The sequence below is a fragment of the Zeus faber genome (genome assembly GCF_960531495.2).
Source record: "Zeus faber genome assembly, chromosome: 12".
Lineage (NCBI taxonomy): Eukaryota > Metazoa > Chordata > Actinopteri > Zeiformes > Zeidae > Zeus > Zeus faber.
Window position 1 is genome coordinate 32,770,115 of NC_137196.1, and position 16,547 is coordinate 32,786,661.

Consider the following 16,547-nt stretch of genomic DNA (forward strand, 5'->3'; position numbering starts at 1 on the left):
TGATCTCCCGCTGTCCGTGTCCGATCCTTGCCTGTCAGGCTGACTTGCCTGCACGCCGATCCCTACTGTGGACACACACACACACAGACACACACACTAACACACACACGCAAACACACACACACACAATTTTAACTTCCTGTTTTGGGAATCAGGCGTATCAGTGGAGGGACTTTGCTGATTTGCCTGATCCCTAGCAGCTGAGCAACCCCAGGATGGGAGACTGCACCGCCTGTCTGCAACTACTCACCTAACACTAACTATCCCTAACGTACTGTCAACTACTCAGCTTATACTTACTACCCCTAATGTACTGCTAACTACTCACCTTACACTAACTACCCCTGATGTACTGCCAACTGCTGACCTTACACTAACTACCTCTAACGTACTGCCAACTACTCACCTAACACTAACTACCCCTAACGCACTGCCAACTACTCACCTTACACTAATAACCCCTAAGGTACTTCCAACTACTCACCTTGCACTAACTACCCCTAAGGTACTATCAACTACTCACCTCACACTAACTACCTCTAATGTATTGCCAACTACTCACCTTACACTAACTACCCCTAAGGTACTGCCAACTACTCACCTCACACTAACTACCCCTAACACACTGCCAACTACTCACTTAACACTCACAGAACAGGGAAACAATGTGATGGCAGTGTTTTCCACCGTGGTGTGACTGTTGGTGCCAGACGGACTGGTCTGAGTGTTTCTCTAACTGATGATCCTTTATTTTCACGAACAACAGTCCCTAGAGTTTACTCAGAATGGCGCAAAAAAGAGCCAGTGAGCGGCAGTTCTGTGGACGGAAACGCCTGGTTGATGATAGAGGTAAATGGAGCGCGGTCAGGCTGGTTGGAGCTGACAGAAAGACTACGTCACTCAAGATGAGCGCTCTTCACAATGTGGTGAACAGAACAACAAGTCAAAAACAACAGGTGGAACCTTGAGGTGGATGGACTACAACAGCAGAACCACATCCAGTTCCACTTCTGTCAGAAGAACAGGAAGCTGAGACTGCACCGGGCACAGGCTCCCAAAACTGGACCGAGGTAGCCTGGACTGATCAACCTTCATATCTGCTGAGACACACAGACGCAGGGTCAGAATTTTGGCGCCGACAGCATGAATCCATGGACCCGACCTGCCTTGTGTCAACACTCAAGGCTGGTGGCCATGGTGTCATGGTGTACACAATTAATTCTTGGCACATTTTGTGTTAACCCTCATCAATCTCGGCTTTTGCTCGAGGGAACCAGGGCAACTCTCACTTCCAAGTTGGTCGACAAAAATATGTCAGCCCTGCAGAGGGCTGTAGACTAACGATTTCCATGGTGCTTCCTCCTAAAAAATATTAGCAGCACCTGTACAAAATTTAGGAGCACCACTGAGATGGAAACACAACAGATTAATATGTTTTCCATCTTAACTGTATTTCTGATAAATACAGCAATACAAATGTAAACATAAGGTATGTGGTTAGTACATTACTGTCATTAACAACCATGACGCGAGCCTCAGCTCTCCATTTCTCATACACACTAACTCACACACACGCACACACGCACACACAAACACACCCCGAGCCATCAATTCTCACTCCCTCCTGGTGTTTCACGTGATGTACGTTGATGACGTCGGTGCAAGTGCTGTTGCTGTTCCTGGTGACAACGTTTGCTAGCACTGTCTCTGGAAATAGTCTTAGTCTGGGGCCTTACCCCTGCAGCGCTCTGCTGTTGCTGACCATGTGCATCCCTTTGTATTTATTTCAGTCATTTATGTTTTTTATTTTTTTTGTGTTCCATATTTTAATATCGATTTTATATAGTATCTACAAAGTGTTTATAAAGGAAAACGAGAACGACCTGGCTTGTTTACAGTGAAAATGCCAGTAATTATATTTTGATAAAGGTCATTTTGTGTTTCTCATCTAAATAATCAAATCATAGTTTGACTATAACTTGATGCTCTGCTTTTTAAATACCACACAAAACTCTTCTCAAATCCTGAATTATTGTAATGGTTTGGCAGTAGGAAGTAGTAACAAGTCAGAGTAAAAAATGAGTGAAAACCAGTCCTCCCAGTTCAGTGTTGTACTGGGGGGTGTTAGCCTGCAGCGTTAGAACTGGAATGTAGCAGAGGGAGAAACATGACAGTCAACAGCCAGACGGAAGAAGAGGTGTGTTCTACTTCCTTCCACATCAGTCAGGTAACGTGATCGCTTAAGTCCTGTCAAGTAAAGGTTTTGGGCTAAAACTCTGGAAATCGCTCAAAGACCAGCATGTTGTGAACGTAAGGCTCCAGATGGTACATAAGGTACCACTCAGTCAGTGAGACGGGAAGGTGCTAAACCCGGTGGTACTGTATTTTATAGGTAAGTACAAAAAGTACCAAGGAGCAAGTACCAATCGGTTGATCAGATGATGGATTGATCGATTGCTCAGTTGATTGGTTAAACAGTTGCTCGGTTGATCAGTTGAACAGTTGCTCGGTTGATCAGTCGAATGGTTGCTCGGTTGATCAGCTGAGCGGTTGCTTGGTTGATCAGTTGAGCGGTTGCTCGGTTGATCAGTTGAGCGGTTGCTTGGTTGATCAGTTGAGCGGTTGCTCGGTTGATCAGTTGAGCGGTTGCTTGGTTGATCAGTTGAGCGGTTGCTCGGTTGATCAGTTGAGTGGTTGCTCGGTTGATCAGCTGCTCGTTTGACCAGTTGGTCGGTTGAACAGTCTTTCAGAACAACACACGCAGGATAACCATCGGCTCCAGAGCATCAAACAGGTTCCAACTGGTTGAAAGACATCCCACCTTTTCCTACTCAACATAAATATAGATGTTTAGGCTGGTCCAGGACCTGGAGGAGGTTGGACCATGATGGGGAGGAGGCTGTTCCAGGACCTGGAGGAGGTTGGACCACGATGGGGAGGGGGCTGGTCCAGGACCTGGAGGAGGTCGATTACGATGGGGAGGAGGCTGGTCCAGGACCTGGAGGAAGTCGGACTACGATGAGGAGGAGGCTGGTCCAGGACATGGAGGAGGTCGGACTACGATGGGGAGGAGGCTGGTCCAGGACCTGGAGGAGGTCGGACTACGATAGGGAGGAGGCTGGTCCAGGACCTGGAGGAGGTCGGACTACGATAGGGAGGAGGCTGGTCCAGGACCTGGAGGAGGTCGGACTACGATGGGGAGGAGGCTGGTCCAGGACCTGGAGGAGGTCGGACTACGATGGGGAGGGGGCTAATAAAGATCTCGCTTTGCTGCAGCACTTCCTTTCCGCACCTGGACCTGGACCTGGAACACTTGGAACCCAAGTTGCTGCAGGATGGAGTGAGTTTGAGCAGAGCTCTGCTGAACCTGTTCTTTATGGAAATAAACTTCAAAATTAAATGTTAATATTACATATATTATATAATAATATTAAATGTAGATCTTGAGAAGAATCTTTTTAGATATTTGAGAAAACACCTCAAAGGTTTAATTGTGACTTTGTGAAAAATGATCTTTAATATCTTGCATTACATTTATATCTTTCATCAATTTATCAATACATTTGAAAGGTGATCAATGTATTGATAATCTATCAAAGGTACAGATAATCACCAATAAGCTGCTGTTTACGTAAATGTTGTTTTGAAACTTTTAAGTATTCAAATCTGCGTGAGGCCTGGAATGTGAAGCCCCACCCCTTGTAGTTCTAGAACGCCCTTGATTGTGTAGTGCCGCCCAGCTCGGCAGTAGCGCTCCCTGCTGCCTGCAGTGCCTTGCTGCAGGGCTGTTTGGGGTTGGAATTGTACACATTTACATGTATCCATTGATCAGACGCTTTTATCCAAAGGGACTTCCATGAGAGGCTGGATGAATCAGAGCAGTGCATCTGAAATTCAACCAGATACAACTGCAAGATGCTATAAAAACATGAATGAAATAGTGTTGTTAGTATTTTTTTCTTACAGTACAGTAGTATAGTAATACAGTACAGCAGTATAGAGTACAGAAGTAGAGTGAGACAGTATATTAGTATAATGATACAGTATAGTAGTTAAGTTGTAAAGTGAGACAGTTAAGTAGTATAACAAGTCTGTATAGTGGTATACTAACACAGTATATTTGTATAATGATACAGTATAGTAGTATAGTAGTAGAGTAAGACAACACAATAGTATAATTAAATAATATAGTAGTATAGTGAGACAACTGTAGTATAGTGATACAGTACAGTATTGTAGTGAGACAGTATAGTAGTATAGTGAGATAGTATCATAGTATAGTGAGAAAGTATAGTACTGTAGTACAGTGAGTCAATACAGTAGTATAGTGAGTAGTGAGTCTGTATAGTAGTATACTAACACAGTATAGTTGTATAGTGAGACAGTATAGTGAGACAGCATAGTAGTATAGTATAACAGTATAGTAGTATAGTAGTATAGTAATACAGTATAGAAGTATACTAATACAGTATAGTAGTATAGTAATACAGTATAGTAGTATAGTGAGACAGTATAGTATTATAGTTATACAGTATAGTAGTATAGTGAGACAGTTTAGTGAGACAGTAAAGTAGTATAGTCATACACTATAGTAGTATACTAATACAGTATAGTAGTATAGTAATACAGTATAGTAGTATAGTGAGACAGTATAGTGAGACAGTATAGTAGTATACTAATACACTATAGTAGTATAGTAATACAGTATAGTAATATTTGTTTGATGTGCAGAGGGAAGAAGCCAAAGGAGAAGACACACATCAACATGGTGGTGGTGGGACACGTGGACTCAGGGAAGTCCACCACCACGGGACACCTGATCTACAAACTGGGAGGCATCGACAAGAGGACGGTGGAGAAGTTCGAGAAGGAGGCTAATGAGGTGAGACTAATGACATCGTCACAACACCGTAACAACATTGAAATAAAAATGTAATAACGTTGTGACAACTCCATAACAAAACTGTTATAACATTGTGACAACACCATTACAACACTGTAATAACATTGTGACAACTCCATATCAACACTGTTATAGCCTTGTAACAACACCATTAAAACACTATAATAACATTGTGACAACACATTTTACATCCTAGTAGCTGACGTATCTCGGAGCAGTGGGCTGCCATGTAGTGGTGCCCGGGGAGCAGTTAGGGGGTTAAGTGTCTTGCTCAAGGAGACATCAGCAGGCCACCAGGAGGAGCCGGGATCGAACCGGTAATCTTTCGATTACTAGACAACCTGCTCTGCCTACCTATTCACCACAAAATATTATATACAACATCAACTCCTCCAGCACCATAAGAAAGGAATACATGGCAATCAGACAAGCACCAAGTAGTTATAAGATACTTTATTAATGCTAAAAGACCAACGCAGCAACATAGCATTCTGACACAAGAAAATAAGACATAAAAAATGAGTGTGAGTGGTGTCAAGCATTAGAATTAACGCAAAAAGTGCAAATAGTTGAAGTAGGGAATAGCATATTGAGCAAGTGTGGCAAAGTGACAACAGTAAATACATTGAAATCTCCAGAGATAAGTTGCAGTAATATAGTACAGGTTTAAGGGAGTAAAGTTCTTAGTTTTCAGCACCTCGACATGGCATAAAAACATAGTAACAATAGAAAAGAAGTAAAGTATGAAAAATACGATAAATAGACAATATCAATATAATACTTCTTCTTCACCTCCACTGTGCTCCCCCTGTTCTTCACCTCCTTCCAGATGGGGAAGGGCTCCTTCAAGTACGCCTGGGTTCTGGACAAGCTGAAGGCTGAGCGCGAGCGAGGGATCACCATCGACATCGCGCTCTGGAAGTTTGAAAGCGACAAATACTACTTCACTGTGATCGATGCCCCGGGGCACCGCGACTTCATCAAAAACATGATCACTGGAACCTCCCAGGTCCTTATCTTATCTTATCTTATCTTATCAATACTAAAGAATCAATAGGTTCACAAAATGAGACACAGATCTTCTCAGCATCAGTACATCAGAATATATATGTATGTATGTATATATATATATATATATATATATACTGTCTATATATATATATAGAATACTGTATTTATAAAAAAAATTATATATTTACACATATATACATAACTCATGACATTATGTACTACACATCCTGAACTGGACTCTTCCAAAAACTCACAGAATGGAACAATGGAGACAGCAGGTGGAATAATAATTTAGATTATTGATGATATAATCAATCCCAAACATTTCCGTGGTGTGCAGGCAGACTTTGCGCTGCTGATCGTGGCGGCTGGCACTGGGGAGTTCGAGGCTGGGATTTCGAAGACAGGTCAGACTCGGGAGCACATCCTGCTGGCCTACACGCTGGGTGTCAAGCAGATGATCGTGGGTGTCAACAAGATGGACACTGCAGAATACAGTGAGAAGCGCTTCGAAGAAATCAAGAAAGAGGTCACCAACTACATCAAGAAGGTCGGATACAACCCCAAAACTGTTCCCTTTGTCCCCATCAGTGGTTGGATTGGCGACAACATGATAGAGAAAAGCGATAAGGTAAACACAACTTTGCCCCTCCTGGTAATGGGTCAGGTTTAGGACTATCCTTGGTACTGGGTTACGATTGGGAATGTCCCTGTTACTGGCCTAGAATTCCACCTGGTACAGAGTGAGGATAGGGCAGTCCCTGGTGCTGGTTTAAGACAGTCCCTCGTCCTCGGTGAGGGACAGGGGGGTCCCTAGTACTGCGATGGGGTCAGATGGTCCCTGGTACTGCTTAAGGATTGTCCTTGGTGCTGGATTAGGGTCAGGACTGTCCCTGGGACTGGGTGTCTCCTCATCTGCTTCTCCTCAACAGATGCCCTGGTACAAGGGATGGATCAAGGAGCAAGCGACTGCGACGGTTAAGGGATTGACACTGAAGGATGCTGTGGACAGCATCATACCTCCAGAACGCTTGCTCTTTAAGCCGCTTCGGCTGCCGCTCCAGGATGTCTACAAGATAGGAGGTGTGTAACAACACTGTATAAAACACTGTAACACACACTGTAACACACAATGTAACACACAATGTAACACACACTATAACAACATAGTAACACACTGTAACACACACTGTAACATACACACAATTTAACACACACTGTAACACACTGTAACAACATTGTTACACACACTGTGACACACTGTAACACAGTGTAACACACTGTAACACACACTATACCAAACAATGTAACACACACTGTAGCACACTGTAACAAACTGTAACACACTGTAACACACACTATAACACACAATGTAACACACACTGTAACACACTGTAACAAAATTGTTACACACACTTTAAAATACACTGTAACACACTGTAATACACACACAATTTAACACACACTGTAACAACATTGTTACACACAATGTAACACATAACATATTATGCTGTAACACACAATGTAACACACTGTAACACATTACATTACATTTACATTTAGTCATTTAGCAGACGCTTTTATCCAAAGCGACTTACAATTGTTCAAACACCGACGGACGCAGCCATCAGGAGCAATTAGGGGTTAATTGTCTTGCTCAAGGACACTACAGCATGCTAGCAGGAGGAGCCTGGGATCCAACCAGCAACCTTTAGATCACTAGACCCCCAGCTCTACCGCCTGAGCCACCATCCCCCTATAACACACTATAACATACACTATAACACACTCTAACACACTGTTACACATACTGTAAAAACAATGTAACACACTGTAACAAACTATAACACATTGATACACACACTGTCACACACTGTAACACAATGTAGCACACACTGTAAAACAATGTAACACACATTGTAATACACACTGTAACAACATTGTAACCGACACTGTAACACAAATTGCAACCCACAATGTAGCACAAAGTAACACACACTGTAACAACACTGTAACACATGACCGTATGTATATGTATGTGACAAATGATCACTTGAACTTGAACTTGAACTTGAACACTGTAACACAATGTTGCACACACTGTAAAACAATGTCACACACACTGTAATACACACTGTAACACACACTGTAACAACACTGAAACACACTGTAACACACTGTAACACACACTGTAACAACACACTGTAACAACACTGAAACACACTGTAATAACACTGAAATAACACACTGTGCCACACACTTCACAACACACTGTAACATACACTGTAATAACACTGAAATAACACACTGTAACACACACTTCACAACACACTGTAACATACACTGTAATAACACTGAAATAACACACTGTGCCACACACTTCACAACACACTGTAACATACACTGTAATAAAACTGAAATAACACACTGTATCACACACTGTAACAACGCACTGTAACATACACTGTAATAACACTGAAATAACACACTGTATCACACACTGTAACAACGCACTGTAACATACACTGTAATAACACTGAAATAACACAGCGTAACATGCACTGTAACAACAAACTGTAGCATACACTGTAATAACACTGAATTAACACACTGTAACACACACTGTAACACACACTGTAACAACACTGAAACACACTGTAACACACTGTAACAACACACTGTAACAACAAACTATAACACACTGTAAATACACTGTAATAACACTGAAATAACACACTGTGCCACACACTTCACAACACACTGTAACATACACTGTAATAACACTGAAATAACACACTGTGCCACACACTTCACAACACACTGTAACATACACTGTAATAAAACTGAAATAACACACTGTATCACACACTGTAACAACGCACTGTAACATACACTGTAATAACACTGAAATAACACAGCGTAACATGCACTGTAACAACAAACTGTAGCATACACTGTAATAACACTGAATTAACACACTGTAACACACACTGTAATAACACACTGTAACAACACACTGTCACACACTGTGCAACACACTGATAACACGCTGTAACATACACTGTTATAACACTGGAATCACATAATAAAACTGTAACAACACACTGTAACAACACATTGACAACACACTGTTACACAAAGTACTAATTATAACACTAATGCACTGTTACACATTGTGATAAAACTGTAATTCACTGAAGCAACAGTCAAATAACATTGTGATGAAACCTTAAAACAGTGTAACACATTGTAATAGCAGTGTTAGAACATTGTAACTCTTTGTAACACATTGCAATAACAGTGTAAGAAAATTGTAACACAATGTAGCACACACTGTAAAACAATATAACACACACTGTAATACACACTGTAACACACACTGTAACAACATTGTTACACACACTGTAACACACACTGTAACACATTGTAACCGACAATGTAACACAAACTGCAACTACAATGTAACACAAAGAAACACATACTGTAACAACACTGTAACACAATGTAACACACACTGTAACACACTGTAACACACACTGTAACACATTGTAACAGACACTGTAACACACAAAGTAACACACACACTGTAACAACACTGTAACACAATGTAACACACACTGTAACACACTGTAACAACACTGAAACACTCTGTAACACACACTGTAACAATACACTTCAACAACACATTATAACACACCCTGTAACAACACACTGTAACAGACACTTTACCACACACTGTGCCACACACTTGACAACACACTGTAACATACACTGTAATAACACTGAAATAACACACTGTAACACACACTGTAACACACACTGTAACACATTGTAACAGACACTGTAACACACAAAGTAACACACACTGTAACAACACTGTAACACAATGTAACACACACTGTAACACACTGTAACAACACTGAAACACTCTGTAACACACACTTTAACAATACACTGTAACAACACATTATAACACACCCTGTAACAACACACTGTAACAGACACTTTACCACACACTGTGCCACACACTTGACAACACACTGTAACATACACTGTAATAACACTGAAATAACACACTGTAACACACACTGTAACAACACACTGTAACAACACACTGTCACCCACTGTTCCACATACTGATAACATGCTGTAACATACACCGTAATAACACTGGAATCGCATAAGAAAACTGTAACAACACATTGACAACACACTGTAACACAAAGTACTAATTATAACACAAATGCACTGTAACATGGGGATGGTAGCTCAGGCGGTAGGGCTGGTGGTCTAGTGATCTAAAGGTTGCTGGTTGGATCCCAGGCTCCTCCTGCTAGCATGCTGTAGTGTCCTTGAGCAAGACACTTAACCCCTAATTGCTCCTGATGGCTGCGTCCGTCGGTGTTTGAACAATTGTAAGTCGCTTTGGATAAAAGCGTCTGCTAAATGACTAAATGTAAATGTAAGAACATTGTAACTCTTTGCAACACATTGTACTAACAGTGTAAGAACAGTGTAACCCTTGCAACACATTGTAATAACAGTGTAAGAACATTCTAACTATTTGTAACACATTATAATAACAGTGTAAGAACATTGTAACTCCTTGCAACAAATTGTAATAACAGTGTCCGAACATTGTAACACACTGTAACATTACTGTAACACGTTGTTCTAACAGTTTAACACACTGTGAAGTGGTGTGGCAGCTTGGAGAGGCATCTCCATGTATCAAGTCCACATCCTGCTGCAGATAGACAGGAATCAGGGTTTTCACCAGGACTGTACTCTTGGTCCTCCAGGCATCGGGACCGTCCCAGTGGGGCGTGTGGAGACTGGCATCTTGAAGCCCAACACCACGGTGACCTTTGCTCCTCCCATGATCTCAAGTGAGGTCAAGACCATCGAGATGCACCACCAGAGCCTTCCTGAGGCGGAGCCCGGGGACAACGTTGGCTTCAACGTCAAGAACATCTCCGTCAAGGACATCAAGAGAGGATATGTGGCCGGAAACGCCAACGACAACCCTCCCCGCGGTACCTCGTCCTTCCTGGCACAGGTCAGTTTGGTCTATTCTGCTGTCTAGAACTAGTCTGACGTAAATAACTAGTCCGGTGTCTATAATTAACTAGTCTGGTGTCTACAACTAACTAGTCTAGTGTCTACAACTAACTAGTCTAGTCTGGTGTCTACAACTAACTAGACTGGGGTCTACAACTAACTAGTCTAGTCTGGTGTCTTGAACTAACTAGTCTGGTGTCTACAACTATCCAGTCTGGTTCTACAACTAACTAGTCTGGTGTCTACAATCTATCTATCTATCTATCTATCTATCTATCTATCTATCTATCTATCTATCTATCTATCTATCTATCTATCTATCTATCTATCTATTGACCCAGTCTTCCATTTTCATTGCTATATAGTCGTCTAGTAATCTAAAGGTTGCTGGTTCGATCCCAGGCTCCTCCTGCGAGCATGCTGTAGTTCCTTGAGCAAGACCCTTAACCCCTCATTGCTCCTGATGGCTGCGTCCGTCGGTGTTTGAATAATTGTAAGTCGCTTTGGGTAAAAGCGTCCGCTAAATGACAAAATGTAATGTATGAACAGAAAGCATCATTATTCAGAAATAACTGATGGCTGGTTGCTGCTGACCATTCAGTCTGTCACTGTGGCCTCCAGGTGATCGTGATGAACCACCCAGGGGAGATCCATGCTGGCTACACCCCTGTGCTGGACTGCCACACCGCCCACATCGCCTGCAAGTTCAATGAGATCCGCTCGAAGATAGACCGGCGCTCAGGAAAGGTCCTGGAGGAGAACCCTAAGTTCTTAAAGAGTGGTGATGCCAGCATGGTGTCCATGGTCCCCTCCAAGCCCATGGTGGTGGAGGCCTTCTCCATGTTCCCACCACTCGGTACGACAGCAGACATGTACAGTACCTGGACCAAGGCCTAGTCTAGAGCTGGACCTGGACCTCCAACATGTATAACTGACACTGTCCCTTGTCTCCCTCAGGACGTTTTGCCGTCAGGGACATGAAGGCCACGGTTGCTGTTGGAGTGGTGAAGGAAGTGGTGCAAGCTGTGGATGCCAAAGGAGGAAATAAGAAAGGAAAAGACAGGAAGTAATGAAAGAAAGAAAAGAGAAGAATCTAGAGAATAGAATAGAACTGTTCTCTGTACATCAATAAAATAAAAGATTCATATTCAAGTGAACTCAAGTGAGTCAAACATCAGAAAAGAAAAACTCTGAACATGTCTGTCTGTCTGTCTGTCTATCTATCTATCTAAACTCACACTGTTTTCCAACAGTGTGAGTTCGGTGGAACACAGAAGAGGTTGGTAGCGGTCAGTAGTGGTGATTAGAGGTCGATAGAAACCAGTAGAGGTCAGTAGGTAGGTGGTAGAGGTCAGTCGAGGTCGGTAGAAGTAATTAGACCAGGGATGAGGTTGGTAGATTTCGGTAGTTAGGTAGAGGTCGATAGAGGTCAGTAGAGGTAGGTAGAGGTCGGTAGAGGTCAGGAGAGGTCAGTTAGAGCTCAATAGAAGTTGGTAGAGGTTGTTAGCCTAGAGTAGCAGTAGGTAGAGGTTGGTAGAGGTCAGTAGGAGTTGGTAGAGGTTGGTAGAGGTCGTTAAAGGTCAGTAGTCCACAGAAGAGGTCGGTAGAAACCAGTAGAAATCGATAGACGTCAGAAGAGGTCAGTAGAGGTCGGTAGATTTTGGTATACCACATCTGTCTGTCTGTCTGTCTATCTCTCTCTCTCTCTCTCTGTCTGTCTGTCTGTCTGTCTGTCTATCTATCTATCTATCTATCTGTCACCCTGTCTGTCTGTCTACCTCTACCCAACTCTACCGACCCTTTTTTTTTTTTTTTTCTACCAACCTCTACTCTGGTCTAACAACCTCTATTGACCTCTATGAACCTCTACTGACCTCTACAGACCTCAACCGACCTCTACCGACTTCTACTGTTGTCTACCGACCTCTACAATATCTACCGACCTTTAACGACCCCTACCAACCTCTATTCTTGTCTACTAACCTCTACCGAACACAACTGACCTCTACCATCCTGTACCTTCTTCTGCTTTTGTCTAACAAGCTCTACCAACCACTATCAACATCTACTAACCTCCATCAAAATCGAATGTGCGCTCCCAAACTCTACCAACTTCTCCCGAGCTCTCACAACCTCTACTGACTTCTACTCTGGTCTAAGGACCTCTACCAACCTCTGTTGAGGACCTCTCCCAACCGCTACCAACCTCTACTGACCCCTACCGACCTCTACTGTGGTCTACTGACCTCTACCAACCTCTCTCGACATCTACCAGCCTATCTACAGACCTATCTCGACCTTTATTAACCTCTTCTGACCTCTATCCACCTCTCCGACCACTACTTACCTATACTGTGGTCCTCAACCTTTTTCTATTATTATTATTATCATTTTTTTTACCTGTGCTGTCAGCATGCTGGACATACAACACAGAGCATTTGTTCCATTGCATCTAGGACAGCGTTAGTCTGCAAGTGGAGTTTACTCTGTCATAAAATCTGTCCTGTCGATGACCTATAAGATGACAAGAGCACAGTTTTTGGTGATACAGAAGCACCACCAATTTATTATGTTTGGGTCTATAAACAACTGATCACTACTCCAAGAGGGGGAGATTCACCACGGGTGAGACAATTAAACGGAAACATAAACATCAGACAACAACATGTATTGAAAAACAGATAATTAAGTCCAGGAAAACTAGAACTACAGCTGGTCACATCATAGTTATGGCAGTAAATAAGGGAGAAAAGGAGAGGTATGCAACCAGGAGGGTGCTGGGGTGTGTTCAAAGCAGGTGTTGGTGGTGTGTGTGTGTGATGGGACCATATGATTGGACCGCCATATATATGGGCCCTCCACCATCCCTGGCAACTGCGTCACGGGAGCAAAGGCCGACAGCCGCCCCCCGCAGCCCAACCCACACCCACAACAACAAGCAGACCCACAGGGGCCCCGGAAGGCACCCAGCAGTGCTCTCCACAGCCCTGCCAGGTCCCTTAAGCCACCAGGTGCAAGCCACCAGGACTCCAGCCCAGCCAGCGGGGGACCCACCCAGCTGCCCCCCGGCCAACCATGGCCAAATGGCTTTGTGCTGCAGCGCCACCCCAGCCCATTACTCTAAAAGTAGGAGTCTAATCGATAGTTAAATTAAAGTCCTCGCCGCAGCCCGGCGTTTCCATCTTGCGTGGTGTGATTTCAACATTAATTGAAATAATGCAAAGTTAAAAGTGTGCTGTCACTGTCAGTCTGGGAGCCGCGCGGACGTCACTCCGTCGCTTTCAAACGTTCTTCATTTGCATTTTCCGCTCGTGCAGCGAAGCTTCTGAAGAGGCTTTGAACGTCCTGTTCAATATTCCAGTCGGGTGGAGAACAAACGTGTTTCCAGCTTCTCCTCAGTATGATTAACCTCACAACACAAGATATTTCTTCATCATTTATCAAGACCTGCTTCAATTTTTAGCAATGTTTATATTATGCTTCATCATTATTATTATTATTATTATGATTATGAATGCAGCATGTGCTAACCCCAGTGAGTTCTGCTGCTCCATGTCATTTCACCAGTGTTCAGGCTGCGTAGAAATACAATAGAAATACAATGTTCTTCCAGCACACGTGCACGCACATAATTATATGAATTGACAGAAAAAGGAGAGACGCGCACACACATCGCAAAAACACGCTCACGTGCATAGACACACAATCACACCAATTACTATGTTATGAGAAAAAGAGCAAATGACGCTCTTGAGTTCACAAATTAATGAATATTTCATTTTGAATCCACGTCTTTGGGTCGATTCTAGTTTAATTTGGTGAGTTTTTAACGTCAGTCATTACCAGCCTCATTCTCAAGGGAAAACAACATCGGTGAATCACAGCAAATTGGGCAAAAATATATATTTTGAATCACAGCCCAAATATACAGACACACATACAGACGTACTGACGCACACGTGCATGTAAGGAAGCTGTTGCTGTCTTTCAGTTCTGTGTTTCATGAGCCGTTGTTTATCCGTGTTCGCCGGCGGCGTCGGGCCAAGGCTGCCGCCGTCTGAGTGCAGGGAGGTGTTATCTGGGAGATTGCCGCCTCCGGGCAGCTCCCGCGCAGGGACTCGGTCCAGAACCGTCCAACTGCCGCCGGACGGCATTGTCTTCTCCCTCGGTGCCCCGCCCGGTGGGGCCGCGCCGAGCGGCGAGGGCCTTGGCACCGCGACTGTTTCAGCTGAATGGAAACAATGGTTCCTCGGACGGGGGTGGTTTGTCTTGCAGATAGGGTATTGTGGAGGTGTGCCGCGCATTGTGCCGCGCATTGTGCCGCGCATTGTGCCGCGCATTGTGCCGCGCATTGTGCGGCGAGGCTGGAAACGACATTTTGGGGGTTTTGGAGAAAAGGCCTCATCAAGCCCGCATCCTCGCCCAGTCGTCCCAGAATTCCTCCGGCTGTTTATCGTCTCCCTGGCGATAAACAGCCGGGCCGCCCTCGAAAGAGAAGCGGAAGGAACCCTGCCGATCTGCTCCAAACGGAGGCTGAAATACACAGGAGATCAGGAGTTTTAAGACCTAAAATAACGAGAATAAAAAAAGCAGATCAGTCCAAATAGATCTGTATGCTCGTTCCAGTTGTTCTAGTCGTTTTACTTGGTCTAGTTGTTCTTGTTGTTCTACTCGTTCTAGTTGTTCCAGTCATTCCAGTCGTTCTAGTCGTTCCAGTCATTCCTGTTGTTCTAGTCGTTTTACTTGGTCTAGTTGTTCTTGTTGTTCTAGTCGTTCTAGTCGTTCCAGTCGTTCTAGTCGTTCCAGTCGTTATAGTCGTTATAGTCGTTATACTCATACTCATTCGAGCTCTCAGCTCATCCCAGCGTCTCAGACAGTATCAGTCCACAAGGCTGAGCCTCGACATTTATCATCAGGAATCAACCACATCAATCAAACCGGCTGCTACTGTCACAAAAAATGGTCGGAAATGGCTTAATAACGTCAACAGGAAGCAAATTGAATAAAAGTGTGGTTTGAAAAGCAATTTTTTTCATCGCTGAATCGGCTTAAAAATCCTGTTTGAACATGTTCCTCCGCAACCGCTGCTTGACACACGACGGCGTCCAACCCCACAACCTGTTTTACTTTGGTCGACTCATTTCCAGCTCTGCTTCATGCTGATTTTCATTTAGACTTCCATGTTTTTTCCCCACTGTTCTGCACCCACCGCTTCTTTGTCCTCTTTTTTTTTTTCACCTGGGTTCCTCCTCCATTCCGTCAGAATCAAAAAAAACAGTTTGATTGTAACAGCGAGCGCGGCCCCTCGGCGCCAGGGCCATGAGCCGGGGAGACGCTCGGGGCTCCACAGATTATCCCGTGTGGATGTTTGAGAATGATAATGAGATCAAAACACCTCACTAAGCTGGAAAGAGAGGTGAGGGAGGAGGGAGGAGGAGGAGGAGGAGAAGGAGGGACGAGGAGGAGGGAGGGAGGAGGGAGGAGGAGGGAGGGAGGAGGGAGGAGGAGGAAGGAGGAGGAGGGAGGAGGAGGGTGTTAGGAGGTGTGCTGAGTGAACCCAGGTGCAGAGAAC

The 16,547-nt window shown here is 43.8% G+C and overlaps 1 protein-coding gene across 1 annotated transcript; it reads left to right on the plus strand.

Annotated features, from left to right (window-relative positions):
- Nucleotides 1–2,931: 2,931 nt before the first annotated feature.
- LOC307237786 (elongation factor 1-alpha-like) lies at nt 2,932–12,045 on the plus strand (the record flags this gene model as incomplete). Its single annotated transcript, XM_080010549.1, has 8 exons — nt 2,932–3,227; nt 4,732–4,882; nt 5,733–5,912; nt 6,255–6,545; nt 6,847–6,997; nt 10,717–10,973; nt 11,597–11,831; nt 11,933–12,045. The coding sequence occupies 8 exons, from the start codon at nt 2,932–2,934 to the stop codon at nt 12,043–12,045; spliced, it is 1,674 nt and encodes a 557-aa protein (XP_079866675.1).
- Nucleotides 12,046–16,547: the final 4,502 nt, after the last annotated feature.